We start from the raw sequence: 15,289 nt of genomic DNA, 5'->3' as shown, positions 1-15,289 counted from the left end.
TCACACATTTAACCCATTCTAACGGCAAAGAGCAGCATAAGACACAGACTAGAGGGCAGCCATGCTCTGTGCCAAAGGGATTGGAGCAGTTTGCTCAAAGAAAACATTGCACTCAGTGCAGATGATGCTGAGGACAGACATTTTTGTCCCCAGATGGCTTGCTTTGCCTCTTACCCCTTGGCACTGCAAAGCTGCTGTTGACCAGCCTCCCACTCCAGAGCAAGTGCTATGAAACACTCAGGGATACGGGCAGCAGGTCGATGGAAAGAGAAACAAAACAGGACAGAGACTTGCAGCCCGTCTTAAACAACTTCTCAGCTGCATCCACTAGTCAACGTGGAAGTCTCTGTTGGGTGGAGCTGTCTTTGCTCTTGTTTCCACATGAGAAGAAAAAATTGTTGTTTTCTCTAGATTATAGCAATGCCTTAGAGAAATTTCAGAGGGGGCGTGAATGCCCTGGTGCCTTCCCCAGCTATATCACACCCAGGGACCTGGCCACAGCAGCTCTCAATGACCATTAATAAAATACTCTTTGACAAGTCCCCATCTCTGGCAACACAGAGAGGAGAGATCGCCTATATCCCATTGATGACCTGGGTACTCCGGGAGGGCACAAGCAGACGATGCCTCCAACATGTTCCTGGCAGGTGCCAGTTCCACTGGCCTGCTTGTCACGGCTGGGGTGCAGCTGGGGTCACCAGGAACAGAAATTCAGAGTGACTGATACCTACTGCTATGGTGCAGTGGGGGAAGGCCAGATATGCATCTCCTGGTGCTTCCCTTGAACTGGTCATCTCCTCTCCCCAGGGGCATGCAATTGCCATGGGAAGGCAGAAGGGAGGTCCTGGAGGCTTCTGAGGATGCAGTTATGGTGGCTGGATAATTGCATTACCTGTCCAAACACAGACTATCATCTGTTAAGACAGAAACTATTGAACACGACCTGTGAAGAACCCCACGTTTATAGCTTCCCACCACAATAATGTTCTGCTCAAGTCTGCTTCTGTGTTAATGTTCTCTGCTGTAGAAGAAGCAAAAAAGTGACAGCTGTGCCCCCTCCCTCCCTGACATATGAGAAGACACGATACCTTCTGTAGTGGGTCCTAATGCATCTATGGCTTCTTGTGAGACTTGAGGCAGGGCAGCAGTAGCGGTGGCCAGCAGATGGGGATTGTCTAGAACAACAGCTGTCTCTGTCTCTTGTCCTGACACTGCGGGAGGGGAAGGCTCTATTTCAAGCTGAGCCTCTTCAGGGTTCCTTGGTCTCTGTGGTGGTTCAGCATCTGGAGTACTGGTACTAATTACAACATCTGGGACAGAGGTTTCTCCTGAAACGCCTGCGATCGAGTCTGTCACAGCTCCAGATGTTGCATCAGGAATTTCCTTCTCCTCAGGAGCACCAGAGGGCTCACCACTGGCCAAAGATGTGCCAGCTGTTTCGATGTTAACAGCAGGCAATGTGGATGCTTCTCCACTGGTTTCGTGGACCGGGGATGTTTCTATGCTGATTTTGGGAAATGCAGATGTTTCCCCACTGGTTTCATGGACTGGGGATGTTTCTATGCTAGTCTCAGGAAATGCAGATGTTTCACCCCGGGCTTCTTGACTTGTGGATGTTTCTATTCTAATTTCAGGAAACGCAGAGGTTTCCCCACTTACTTCTTGAACTGTGGATTTTTCTAGGATAATTTCAGGATAGGCAGATGTTTCACCCCTGGCTTCTTGACTTGTTGGTGTTTCTATGCTAATCTCAGGGAGTGCAGATGTTTCCCCACTGATTTCGTGAAGTGTAGAAGTTTCTATGGTAATCTCAGGAAAGGCAGATGTTTCACCTCGGGCTTCTTGACTTGTTGATGTTTCTATTCTTATTTCAGGAAATGCGGATGTTTCCCCACTGATTTCATGGACCGTTGAAGTTTCTATGCTAATTTCAGGAAAAGCAGATGTTTCCCCACTGATTTCATGGACCGTCGAAGTTTCGATGCTGATTTCAGGAAATGCTGATGTTTCCCCACTGGTTTCATGGACTGTGGATGTTTCTATGCTAATTTCAGGATAGCCAGATGTTTCACCCCTGGCTTCTTGATTTGTGGATGTTTCTATTCTAATTTCAGGAAATGCAGAACTTTCTCCACTAATTTCATGGACTGTTGAAGTTTCTATGCTAATTTCAGGAAAAGCAGAGGTTTCCCCACTGATTTCATGGACTGTCGAAGTTTCTATGCTGATTTCAGGAAATGCAGATATTTCTCCACTGGTTTCATGAACTGTGGATGTTTCTATGCTAATTTCAGGATAGCCAGATGTTTCACCCCTGGCCTCTTGACTTGTGAAAGTTTCTATTCTAATTTCAGGAAATGCAGACGTTTCCCCACTGATGTCTTGACTTGTGGATGTTTCTATTCTAATTTCAGGAAATGCAGATGTTTCCCCACTGATTTCTTGTATTGTGGATGTTTCTGTGCTACTTTCAGGAAACGCAGAGGTTTCCCCACTTACTTCTTGAATTGTGGATGTTTCTATGATAATTTCAGGGTAGCCAGATGTTTCACCCCTGGCTTCTTGTCTTGTGGATGTTTCTATGATAATTTCAGGAAATGCAGATGTTTCCCCACTGATTTCTTGAATTGTTGATGTTTCTATGTTAAATTCAGGAAATGCAGATGTCTCCCCACTGATTTCTTGTATTGTGGATGTTTCTATACTAGTTTCAGGAAATGCAGATGTTTCACCACTGATTTCATAAGCTGTTGATGTTTCTGTACCAGTTTCTGGCAATACAGATGTTTCCCCACTTAGTTCACCAGATGCAGAGGCCTCACCACTTGGCCCAAAACTGTAGGGAAATGTGACAGCTGTTTCCCCACCCAGTTCCTGTGATACTGTTGGTCTTGTCACAACTTCTACTAAATCAGAAGTGACTAAAGTGACTTCTGGAAGGCCCGAAGCCTCCCCACTAATATCAGTCACTGCCAAAGATTGTCCACTTAGATCTGTGGCTCCAGAAATGTCTCCACTGACATATGGGATCCCAGATGGCTCTCCACTGAAGTCTCCTGTCCCTGAAGGAAACCCACTAGTCTCCATGGCTCCAGACCCTTCTCCAGATAGTCCTCTGTCTCCAGAAGGAAATCCACTGATTTCTATCATCCCAGATGGCCCTTCTCCCACCTCTTGTGAAACTGATGTCTGTGTTACAATTTCCACCGAAGTGGTATCCACAAGAGAGACTGTGGGAAAGCCAGAGGTGAGTCCACTTTCCTCTCCAGACAGTAGGCCACTGGTGACATCAACTCCAGAGACTTCTCCACTGCTGTCAATCACTCCACTCGGATATCCACTCACCTTGAGCACTCCAGAAACACTCCCACCAAAGTCTACATGCCCAGAAGACTCACCACTGATGTCTAAACTCCCAGATACCATGCCTGATGCATCTTCACCTCCTGAAGACAATCCACTGATTTCCAAAATCTCTTTTGCTTCCGCTCCCGTAATTGAGGGGGTTGTTGTCACTTCCTCCAAACTGGTATCTATGAAGGTAATGCCCGAGGCCTCACCGCTTCCATCGATACCAGAAGTAAGGCCACTTAGGTCCACCAGGCCACTGATCGCAAGTGTTCCAGATGGTTCTCCACTGACATCCAGTCCTGAGGGCAACCCGCTGAGCTCAGAATCTCCAGAGGGCTCCCTGCTGAGCTCAGGCACCCCAGAAGGCTCCCCACTGAGCTCAGTCACCCCAGAAGGCTCCCCACTGAGCTCAGGCACCCCAGAAGGTTCCCCGCTGAGCTCAGGCCCTCCAGAGGGCTCCCCACTGAGCTCAACTCCTGAGGGTAACCCTTGAGCTCCACCACTGGTGTCCCACTCAGTGGATGGGAACCCTGACAGATCTCCTTCACCGCTGACTCCGATGGATCCTTTTCCCTCCTCTCGCCGTTCTGGTGCTGTTGTTACAACTTCCACCAATGTGGTATCCACAAGAGATATGGTAGGAAAACCAGAGGTGAGTCCGCTTTCCTCTCCAGATGACACACCACTGACTAGCTCAGTGCCAGAGGTTTCTCCACCTAATCCAGAAGGCAGCCCACTGCTTTCCACTCCAGATGGCATCCCACTGAATTCTGGTATCCTTGAAATAGACACCGATACATCTTCTGCAGAAGGTAACCCACTGATGTCAACAATGCCAGAAGGCACGCCACTCAGGTCCCCTGAGGGTAGCCCACTTTCTCCAGGTAGAAAGCCACTGATATGCAGGTCTACTGATGGTAATCCACTTTCTCCAGTCCCTGAGTGTTCTCCACTATGTTCAAATACTCCAGGAGTCGGTTCTCCACTTGTATCTGGGACTCCGGATACCCACCCAGATGCTGAAACTTCACCACTGACTTGATGTTCTCCAGACTGAGTCACCTCCTCTGACACTTTGCTGACGGAAGCATCGGTACTTGTTTCCTCTGGTATTACAGTAGCTGGAGGAAAAGCAGATGGACTCACTGGAAAAGAAAGAGTGAACAAAGACAGCGGATAGGAAAATTATTTACTAAATTGTTTTAAAGAAACTATTAACAATTTCCTGATTGACTTTTTACCTCCAAACTGATACCTTCAGGATAAAGGCACAAAGTCGTATGTGCTTGCAGAAATAATTTGGTCCCTTCAAATTTGTTAATAAATATTATATCTTAAACAACTGTAAATTAAATATCTCTGGGAAACTGACAGACTATATAATCTTTTGACCTGGGACAATGGCAACAGTGACACAAATTCCCAGGTGTCAAAACCAAGCTAGTGCTTCCTTGGAGATAACATGTAGAAGAGAAAATGTTTGGTTCTGCTCTGACCACACTGCAGCTCTGTCCTCCCTGGAAGGCATGGCCTGAGACCTGTTTCTAGCCTGCCCTCCCCATCCCAGATACACAACAACATATTTTGTAAGGTGCTCTGGCAATGCTGTGTGTGCTGGTCTGCTGGTCATTTAGGTTAGTCCTAGACAAAAGTTCAGTAATATACACGTGTATATTACTCCTCCTGTGTGCACAGCCTGACTTTGCTAATATGGTGATAATTGTCTAGATTTAGAGGGACTCCCCTTGAGCAAGGACACAGCCCATTTATTTTGGGAGTGTCCCAACCCTACAACACCAGCCAAGTGCAACCCCAGAGATGGGGAAGCTCTGACTCACCTGAGAGCAGCGACATGTCAGTTGGAAAGACCTCTGTCCCCCAGGCTGTCTGATTTTCAGGTTGAGTGGCAAACTCTGTCTCCGCAGTCACCTCCTCCCCGGATGGTACCCCCTCCACTCCAGGGATCACTTGGGTTGCCAGCACATCTTCAAAGAATGAGGTGATCCCCTCCTCCTCCACAAGTGGCAGAGCTGGAACAAAAATGTATTGGAAGGAGTTTCCAAAAATTCACAGTCCAAGATGCCAGTGAAGTGCTTTGCCCAAACTGGCACCCCAATGTGCCCAACCTTCCTTGTGACATCCCCTTCCCCAAGGAGACAAGTCTACAAGCCCTGTAAGGGGTGGGAGAGTACCTCTGAAGCAGAAGGCATGATGCCGGGACAGCGGGTCAGGAAATCCTGTCTGGTTGTAGTGCTGGTAGACAGTTCTCACGCCAGGCGCATCCCCCCCACAGGCAGGACGGGGGGTCACAATGGGATAGCGCAGGCTGCCGTCAGCCAACCAGCCAGCGTAGCATCTGTCCAGGCCCTGCTTCCAGGCAGCGTGGAGTTGGCCAACAGAGGCCAGGGTGGCGTTTTGGCTCTCACAGTACTGCTGAGCTTCTGGGAAGGTGAACTGCTCTGGCTGGCTTGCGAAGAACACCTCACCTGAGGGATGAGAGAGAAAACAGGCGTGAGTCCCTGCATCCCACCCATGCACTCACAGATGTGGAGGTGTGAAGCACATTTTTGCTCTACAGCCGTGCCCAGAGGAAGGGGGAGAACGTACCCTTGAGCCTGTCAATGTAGCAGTACACATCGTAGGTCTCTGAGGCCGGGCGCATGCCATAGGACCGCACGCCTGGAGAGCTCTCTTTGTCTCCTACACAGTTATTTCGGGGATTCACAATGGGATACCTACCAAAAGAAGAGGAGAGGAGGTAACCCAAAGTCAACCTTCTGTACCCTGGACTGAAGAACCTCAGTGTACTTGTGTGGAGGACACGAACACTTCACCATTAGAGGTGCTCAAAGCCCCCAGCATGACTCAGAAACAAGTCCACTTACAGCTTGGGACAATGAATACAAATTTCCCTCCACTTTTCCTACATGTCAGGGGAGCTCATTGCTGCAGGATGTATACACAGGTTAGGAAACAGGTAGGACAGGTTGAGAACAGGTCTATTGACCACTAGATACCATGGCCTGGAGACAACCTTAGGTCAGGAAAGCTTTGGATACTGATGAGCAGAACATCAGGACAGACCAGAGTAAAGCCTCAGTTTCATGGCTGGATAGTCATTTTGAGAGGTGTCTTCTCCAAGTCAATATAGTTTTACCTGACTGTCTGGTCCCGCAGCCAGCCGGCATCACACTGGTCAAAGCCAGCCTCGTAGGCAGCCTGGAGCTGTTCAGGAGTGGCGATAACTGCGTTGTTCTCCAAGCAGGCCTGCTGGGCTTGGACGAAGGAGAAGGCGTATCTGCTGGTGGCAGCACGGTAGTGAAACACCACACCTGGGGGAAGAGAAACTGTGGTGAGGCAGGACCCCTCCTCCACCAAGACTGGTCACCAGAAAGGGTGTTCCCAAAACCAGTGCAAGGACCAGTGACTGTCAAACCCACTTTGGTGGAGATGCCTCATTCATTGAACTCCGCTGCCATTAAGAGTGATGTTCTGGGGATCTCTTTAGCCCTCCTCTAGGATCTTCCTACATTGACTTTCCCCTTCCCTGGAGGCAGATACACATGGGAGTGCAGAGTGTGACTTCTGCAGTCTCAGGCATCAACCAGCTGAGCCCTTTTCAGCACATGATGGGGTGGCCCGCGGCCTCCTCCTCACCCCTCCTGTCCTACTGTAGTGGAGGCACTCAGCCTGTCCCTGTCCCCGAACAGGCCTGCACACCACTAGGAACCTGGATGCCCACTGTGACAGCAGAAGCTCAGGCAGTTTTCAGCTGAATGGTTACCTCTAGGAGGAACTGATCTTCAGGCTTCTCGGAGTCCTGGTGACTTACCAGTGGGTGAGATGGGTTGCTCAGGAAGGAGACCAACACCGGGGGCTGCTGTCACTCGCACGAGCTGATCTTCCACTGTGAATGCCGAGGCAGACTCTAGTCCTGGTGTGGCAGTCACCCCCATGACCTCTTCCACCGAGCTCACCTCTGGCATTTCAGTGGTGATGGCAGTGCCTAAGGCTATGGTGGTGACCTCTTCAGGTACAGCCCATACCCCTGTGACATCCCCCCTGGTCACATTCTCCTCCTCTGGGGTAGCTGTCTCTACTGTGACACCGGTGGCGAAGAGATCGGGCAGGACAGTGAAGCCCTCGTACAGCTCGGTGGCAGTGGGTGTGATCTCAATGGGCTCCAGGGTGGCGATGCTGCCGCGGGCCTCCTCCTCTGTGGCATTGCGTGGCAGAGGTAGCTCCACTTCAGTCTGGGTGACAGTCTGGACAGTGAAAGCACTGCCCAGCTCCCTTCCCACCTCGTCGATTAACCGCCCTGGGACCTGAGTCTCAATGTCGTCCCCTACATCAGGAGCCAAAGAAGAAATCAGAGAGGACATGGTCAGTCTAGCAAGGTGTACTGGGCTGGTGCTGCCTCTGAGAAGAAGCTGGATGTTTTCTGGCTCTGAGAGGAGCAGAGAAATCATGACTGGTGAAATAAATGGTTTTCTTTCCTCCACTATGGCTCTCTACAACACCTCAGCATGGAGGGCATATTCATGAGTTAGATGCAATAAGCCACTGCATGCTCCACAGCTAGTAAATCAGAGGGGACTTTCCCTGCTCTTCTTCCCGGGAACACCTTGCCCATATCCAAGTCTGCACTGACCTCTAGTGCCTGCTGTAAGGAATTTAAGGTGGCCGAAGGGGAGCTTGGATAACCTCCACAGGTCTGAGCTGTGGGAGAAAGACAACTGGGTCCTCACACTCAGGGCATGAAGTGTCACCAGGATCACGACCTCCTCCTGCTCTGCCTGGGTGATGACTTAAGAGTTCATCACATAAAAACATGCTAACCCCATCACCAGGACAGCCAATACCACTTGCTGTACCAAATACACTCAAACATCTCCTACCTTTCCCCTCCCAAATCACTTTTCTGCTCAAGTCACATCCCTTGGGTGTAGGAGAACATGCTTAACGTGCCAGTGAGCAGGTCAGACTACAGCAAGGACTGTGGTTTAAAGAGCAGCATAAAACAGAACTGAGCAGGTGAGGAGGGGATGGAACATCTTGGATATGCAGCGAGGCATGTCTCAGCTGAGGAGGGAGGGATAATGAGAGACACTGTCAGACTTTTCCCCTAATACTGCTTTCCCTGCTCTATTTATTTCCAATTCCATTTTCCTGCTAGTTCATTTTATCCAGTAACTCTCAGACCTCAAGAGATTCAGAGAATTAGAGATGCTCAGACAAGGACTGGCTGTACTCAGCAGTTTCAGATGCATACCCTGAGATAACCAGAAGGCTATAGCTTGGTGGATCAATCTTTAGCTTTGCCATGTAGCTGGATACCTCCAAGGGGTCTGGGAGGTTTTGCAGGGCCTCCTGACACACCGATCATGCATGCATTTGGGCACAATAAGTCTGTATGAAAGGGATTTTAAAACATATTTTTAAATATTACTATTTTTTAAAGATGGCAGTCTTATTTGAATGTTAGCCTCTGGTTGCCCTGAGTAGACCATATACTACTGTGCTTTATTCCCTTCTTGCTGCAGGGAGAAGTGTGCAGTTAGAAGAAAAGGGGAGTAGCTGGGATGCTCTCAACTTCCTAGGTGCAATTTTGTCCCATTTCTGATTGCCAGAGACTGCTGCAATTTCTGATTTATCCCAGCGTGGAAACTCAGGCACGTGCCTGTCCCACATCACATCTATATTGTCTGCAGCACTATACACATCTTCAGGGGCAGACCTGTTCTCTTTTTCCTTCTCTTCCACCTCCAGCATTCAAAGTCTTGTACATGAAGCACCTGAGCTCTGCTTCATGTCTCCAGGAGAGCTGCCAAAACTGGAAGGTGTGGGAGGACTGGAGAGAAGAGGGCTGTGTTACATCCACCTCCTCAGAGCCCTCCCTGTACAGATCAGGCATCCATGTACTTTCTGGATCTGCTTCCTACCTGAACATGAACGGGGGACTAAGTCCTTTGCCAAACCTGCTTTCCTCCTGCTTTTTAAAAACAAATATTAAAGAAGCAAGAGATTAGCTCTGGCCAGGGAGCTCCTGTTTGCTGATGTGTAGAGCCACGTTGCTTACAGCCCTGATGTACTCACCACTGTAGCAGATGGCATCGTAGCGAGAATGGGGGTGAGGGTACCCCGTTTGGTTGACGTAGAGGTACACAGTCCGCACGCCCACCAGGTTTCCCCCGCAGTTGGGCCGTGCTCTGGAAATGGGGTAACGGACGCTACGATCGGCCAGCCAGCCTGCGCTGCACATATCCATGCCATCCTTCCAGGCCAAGTACAGCTCTCCTGTGGTGGCCAAACGGGCTCCCAGACTGCGGCATTTGTCGAAAGCTTCTTGGAAGGTGAACTTCTCGGGGGCGGTGGCATAGAAGACTTTACCTGCAGTCACACCGTCCATTAGTACAAGAATTAGCTGTAGAATTTAATCCCTATTCCCTTTGTTTCCCCTTTCCACTCCTGAGAATCTGGATAAGATGAAAAATCCTGTGTATTACAGCTGAACTGCAACCCCATGTTGGTGACTGTGTATAAAGACCAGAAGAAAGGGAGTCTTTCTGAATACAGACTAGAGTAAAACATATCAAACCAGCTAGAGCCACAGGGCAAGAGGAAGAGAAAGGACAATTTTAGTTCTGATGTGCTGAATATTTCAATGGATCCCTGTCATAGGCATGGGTGATGGACACCTCTGAATGTTGCACCCTCAAATGGATGACCAGAGACATGCAGGATGGCATGGACTCTGGTGGATGTTAGATGGTCTCCACCCTCTGTGCTGCATTAGTCATTTGACATTAAAGTTGTCCAGGGTCTAACAAAGAGACTGTAGAGAACATCTGACCTTGCTGGGATACGTGCTTTTCCATCTTTAACTTGCCTTGCTCCTAGGCCCTTTGCCTCTGTATTTACTGTTGTCCAGTCTAAGCATGATCAGATCAGCACGATCAGTCTAAGCTTCTGCATCTAGTAACAATAAAAGCCCCAAATCACCTTGCATTTGCTCTGCATAGCAGTAAACATCATAGGTTTCATCTGGCTCACGGACACCGTAGGTCCTCACTCCTGGAAATTCATCCTTGTCGCCGTAGCAGCGCTCCCGGGGCCAGTGGATGGGGTACCTGGGGGAGAGAGGGTGCATAAGGAGTGGAGGGGGCAGGACCCCAGCGAGGCTGGGAGGGAGCTGTGGAACACTGCTCAGTGTGATGGTTTATGTTTTTTTCCTGGGTTATGGGGAAGGGGAAGGATGATCTGCTGTCCTGCCCTCCTTCTGATGGTCCTGAGCACAGCAGGTCCCTGGGAGCACTGACCAAGGGCATCACGCCAAGGTGTCTCCCCAATGGGGGATGCACAGCTCAGTACAGTTGAGCCAGGCTTGTGCATCTTGGCATAGCATCTGTTTTGTTCAGGGAGGATGAAGCATCAGGATTAAGCCATTGTCTGTCACCACTAGCTGAGGAGGACAGTGGTCACTCTGCTTTCCTACTATAGACTCTCCCCTGGCAGAGAATGACTTGCAATCCACCACCTCCCTTCTGCACACCAGCAATTACAATAGCTGCTATTTAGCAACTGTTTCTCAACCATTTTCAGTCAGTGGCTTCATTACAGAAACCCTTCCCTAATGACCCTGCTGTGGCCTTCCTTTCCCCTCTACCATTCATTACCTGACAGTCTGATCAGCCAGCCAGCCAGCATCACACTGCTCGTACCCATCCTCGTAGGCAGCTTGCAGCTGCTCGGGAGTAGCAATGACAGCACTGTTCTGGATACAGGCCTGCTTTGCTTTCTCGAAGTTCAAGGTGTACCTTGTGGAGATTGCTCTGTAGTGGAATACGACGCCTGGAAAACACAACGGTCATCACTCACACATCTGCTAATGAGCAACCAGCCCCTTTCTTTCCAAAGAAGTTACAGATTCAAAGAACAAATGCTACGTGTCAACTAGAAACAATGAGCTATTTATGCTGATTGTCTGTATTTGAGCATCTCAAGCCAAGGGTGACTTGATGGGCTTCTTTCACAGGACCTTGTGGAGCACAGTGGTTACCTAGGACAGCGACTGCTCTCCCATGGTGCTGCAACAAAGTCATGGTACATTAAAAGACAATACCTGAATGAACAGTGGGAGGAAACCCATCGCCCAGAACACTAAGATATATCATCATCAGAAGGACTCAATAGTTTCCTGATACAGCTCTGAGCAACATTTTAAGTGCACGGTTCAGATATCAGCCGGTGGGGCAGAGCAGGGACTGTGATGCTGTGCAGCTTTGAAAACTGCCACCTCCCAAGGTCCTGCTCAGGACCAAGGGTGCTGAGTGCAAATCACTGTACAGACACCCAGGAAACAATAACAAGAGGCAAATATACTTAAAATCTTCAGATCTGCTGCAAACATTTCTAAGTCGTATTTATTTGATGAAGGATGGCTATCAGTTCAGTCTGGTCTGGCACGAGCAGGCTTTAAGTCAAGGTGAAAATTCACCAGGAAGATATGAGGGGGCTCCCAGCCTCCACTGTCATGTGAACAGCAGAGACTTGCTGGTTAACTGCTGTAGTGGAAGCTGTCTCCCTGTCCTACACTGAAAGCAAGAACCACAATAAACATAAGGATTGTAGGAAACTTCTGTTATTTTATCCACCTATTACTAGGATGGGCTTTGCAAGATGATGGGGGAAGTTTTTGCAGAACAGACCAATTCTCCAGCTGAGGGCATCCCATCTCCTAAAATGTTTGGAAGAAATAAAAGGTCTTATAAAGGCTCTGTTTCAGCTTCACCCCTCTGAGCCATAGCCCAGCGTATCCAGTACCACCTCCTGCCAAAGATGTCGTCTTACTGTCTCTGTAACTCACCTTCTGCCAGAAGAGTCATTTTATTGCCATATAGTCTGCCATGAGTCATTTTACTGGTTTGTTTAGTCTGGTCCTAGCCTGCTAAAATAAATGTCTGGCCCATGGCTTCTGCTCACCTACCCATTGCCTTATCTGTGACCTGACTGAAAGCGTTTATGCCTATGGGGAAAGCAGTACCTCCTCTGCCCATATATTTCTCCCTCCCTTCTGCCCAGGCCAGGCAGAAAGACCTTGAGAGGAAAGAGCAAGGGCAGGATCTCACCTTTCACTAGGACCTCTATTGTGTCTTGTCTGTCCTCAATCCCGTACATCACTTCACAGCGATAAATCCCAGTGTGGTTGGACCTCAGCGCCTTGATTTCCAAGGTGGCATCAGTGGGGATGGCAGGGTAATTGGGCAAGGAGATCGCCTCCCTGTATTCGGTGTTGAGCCGGATTTTTCCACCAGTGGCCACTAGCAAGACAACTTCGGTCCCATTTGAGAGTTTGCTCCATTTGATCCGTGGGGTCAGCAGAGCACTGGTGTCCTGTTCCTCTGGGATGTTGAAGTAACAGGGGATGTTCAGGGAGCTTCCCAGGACAACACGCAGGGGAGACTGCTCAGGTATCTTCACTTCCAGGCCATCACTACTGTCTGCCAGTTCCCAAACAAAGCAATGGTTACATCAATAACGCATTTTATCCAAAATATCCAGTGCTTCCATATGCTCCAATGCCTATATCTGCTTTGTAAACCTGTACCCACATCTTCAGACATAACCTTTTTGGTCTAGTCTGCTGAGAATAACTTGCAGAAAGGGAAGTTACAACCATGACCCTTGTGTCATGGTTAGTTTTAGGATCTGACCAGTGCTGGATGTGGGAATGAAGGGAATGAAGGGCTCTACTGAGTGTGGCTGCTGCCCACACTATGAGATCACACCTGATAGGGTTTAAAAAGGGGAGTGCTGAAATTCCCTTAGTTTCTCTATAAATCTGATTTTGCTTGGAGGTATCTCCCTGGCTCCCCAAGCACAAGAACAGTAAGAGGCTATGGGATAGCAACCATCCAAATAGAGGAGCCCTGGGTGTACATGGAGCAGATCTTGGGTACAATTATTTCTGGCAGCTGCCCATGCTCAGAGATGGGACCAGAGTGCAGCACATTGCTCAGTCCCGCTTTCCCACACCCCAGGGCACGTACCTGAGAGCTCCACAGAGACGGCTGTGGTGATGACTCGCAAACACACAAACACTAATAGTAAAGTGGTCATAGTTTACCTGCAAGAAAAAACACAGTGAGAAAGGATTTATGAGAGCTGTATGTTCATAGGGAGCTGAGTGCTGCAGATGCTGCTGTGGGGCAGTGCAACGCTTTCAGCTGCCCCTTAAGCCTCCTACATGTGGCTGGCAGTGAAAGCCAGTCCTTGGGGAAGGATGCTGTCTCAAAGTGCCTCTTGCTTCAGGAAATGAGTCTGTGAGACAAACAAATAAGATGATCTGCTATGTACAACAGATTGAAGTGTTATTATAGATAACTTATTATATTGCTCTCCCATTCTTTCTCTTGTGATTCAGTCTTCCCTGTGGAGCAGAAAGACAATTTTCCAACAGATCTTCATACTTATTATGTATTTACTCAAGAGGGACCATCGCATCCACTAAGCCTTCGCCTCAGAGCAGGACCTGCTTCTCACCAGCATCCTTCATCCAAGCCAGCACTGGCTCTTGGGCCAGTCTCAGAATTGGATGCTTTTTGTATACCTTAAAATGCTCTGAAGGGAAATCTGACCTCTATATGGTGGAAATATCAAAGGTTATAATGCTTTGGTCCAATACTCTTGCATTGACAGCATACATAGCAAATGGATCCTGAACTGATATAAGAAATCCACAGGATACGATTCTGGCCATCTTAGCTTCACCCTAAAAATATCCACTTGGGATCCCTCAATTAGTCAGAGCAACCTGCTACTTCTGAGAGCTTTAGGAAAGGAAAGGAGCATCCTCCTGACATTGAATGGCAGAAGCAATATAGGGAGGCCAACTAAATTTATCCTAACTGGATTATCATCCAGGATAATATAATGAGATTTTAAAGATCCACAGATGCTCAAGTTGGTTTTAGTATTTCAAATAAAAACCATGTCCTCTGGCAACACAGCATCATTTGGCATCACATTTCAGCACTGACTCAGAAGAAGAACCACACCTACTGAATCACTGGTGTTTCCTTTGAGGTCACCTGTCCAAATATTGGCTGTTTAACTCCTGTGATCTAGAAAGATCCCAGCTGACAGGGAACATTTGGAGTATACGCCTCTCGACCTTGCAGAAAAGTCCATTAAATATCCTCACTGGCACAAGAAAAGGCCAAAAATAAACCTCATCCTGTACAGCCCAGCATTAGCCTTTCATTTATGAAAAAATTGACCTCTATGCACTCATTCATTTCAACATGACACATCACAAAATCTTATCTTTGTGAAATCTTTAGTTAATAGAGACACCTATACTGGCAGAAAATGAGGGCTGGAACACATTAGCGGAGAAGCATGGAGGCTTGAGTTTGCAGCTGTAGGGCTGAACAGGATCAAATGGACATATCTCAATTTCTGCTGGGCCTGGGAATAATATCTCAGTAAGTGCCATCCTCAGAGGGAAACCATGGAGTTTTGTGTCTGTTTGGGTGTCTCTCCCATTAGGAATGATATTTTAATAAACAATATATTACAAACCATTTCTGCAGCATGGCAGTTGACTTCACCATTTCCTTCTACTGATGGCCAGTACCAAGTCCACTGCCATGCTGCAGAAGAGGTCAGAGTGTTTGGCAGGCTGTACCTGGGTGATGGCAGGGGGGTGTGCCCATAGGATGGGCTGTGGGGGGCAATGAAGTGCCTTCTGCTCATCAGTAAACAAGGAGAATTGGAAACACCATCTGCTATGGATAAACAGTCTAAAATCAGCTTGGCTAAACAGCCATACCCAAGAGTCCTTAAAGAGCTGGCTGAGTAAATGGCTGGCCCACTGATGTTCATTTATAATCTGCACTGGAGCGTTGGGGCAGGTCCCGAATACCAAAGCAATGTG

General features: G+C 48.5%; 1 protein-coding gene across 2 annotated transcripts in view; it reads right to left on the bottom strand.

Moving 5' to 3' along the window:
- The window catches only part of ACAN (aggrecan), a 28,757-nt gene extending 15,287 nt beyond the window's left edge, over nt 1-13,470 (bottom strand). For both annotated transcript variants that reach the window (XM_074837093.1, XM_074837094.1), the window contains exons 1-14: nt 13,401-13,470; nt 12,480-12,851; nt 11,028-11,202; nt 10,354-10,481; nt 9,448-9,741; nt 7,184-7,696; nt 6,509-6,683; nt 5,959-6,086; nt 5,544-5,837; nt 5,190-5,381; nt 2,616-4,496; nt 2,061-2,558; nt 1,520-2,000; nt 1,089-1,459 (exon numbers count right to left, since the gene is read on the bottom strand). In XM_074837093.1, coding sequence (XP_074693194.1) covers nt 1,089-1,459; nt 1,520-2,000; nt 2,061-2,558; nt 2,616-4,496; nt 5,190-5,381; nt 5,544-5,837; nt 5,959-6,086; nt 6,509-6,683; nt 7,184-7,696; nt 9,448-9,741; nt 10,354-10,481; nt 11,028-11,202; nt 12,480-12,851; nt 13,401-13,470 — 5,572 coding nt within the window. The remainder of the gene's footprint in view (nt 1-1,088; nt 1,460-1,519; nt 2,001-2,060; nt 2,559-2,615; nt 4,497-5,189; nt 5,382-5,543; nt 5,838-5,958; nt 6,087-6,508; nt 6,684-7,183; nt 7,697-9,447; nt 9,742-10,353; nt 10,482-11,027; nt 11,203-12,479; nt 12,852-13,400) is intronic.
- Nucleotides 13,471-15,289: the final 1,819 nt, after the last annotated feature.

The sequence above is a fragment of the Strix aluco genome, chromosome 12 (genome assembly GCF_031877795.1).
Source record: "Strix aluco isolate bStrAlu1 chromosome 12, bStrAlu1.hap1, whole genome shotgun sequence".
Classification (NCBI taxonomy): Eukaryota; Metazoa; Chordata; class Aves; order Strigiformes; family Strigidae; genus Strix; species Strix aluco.
This window is presented reverse-complemented; position numbering and strand designations above follow the sequence as displayed.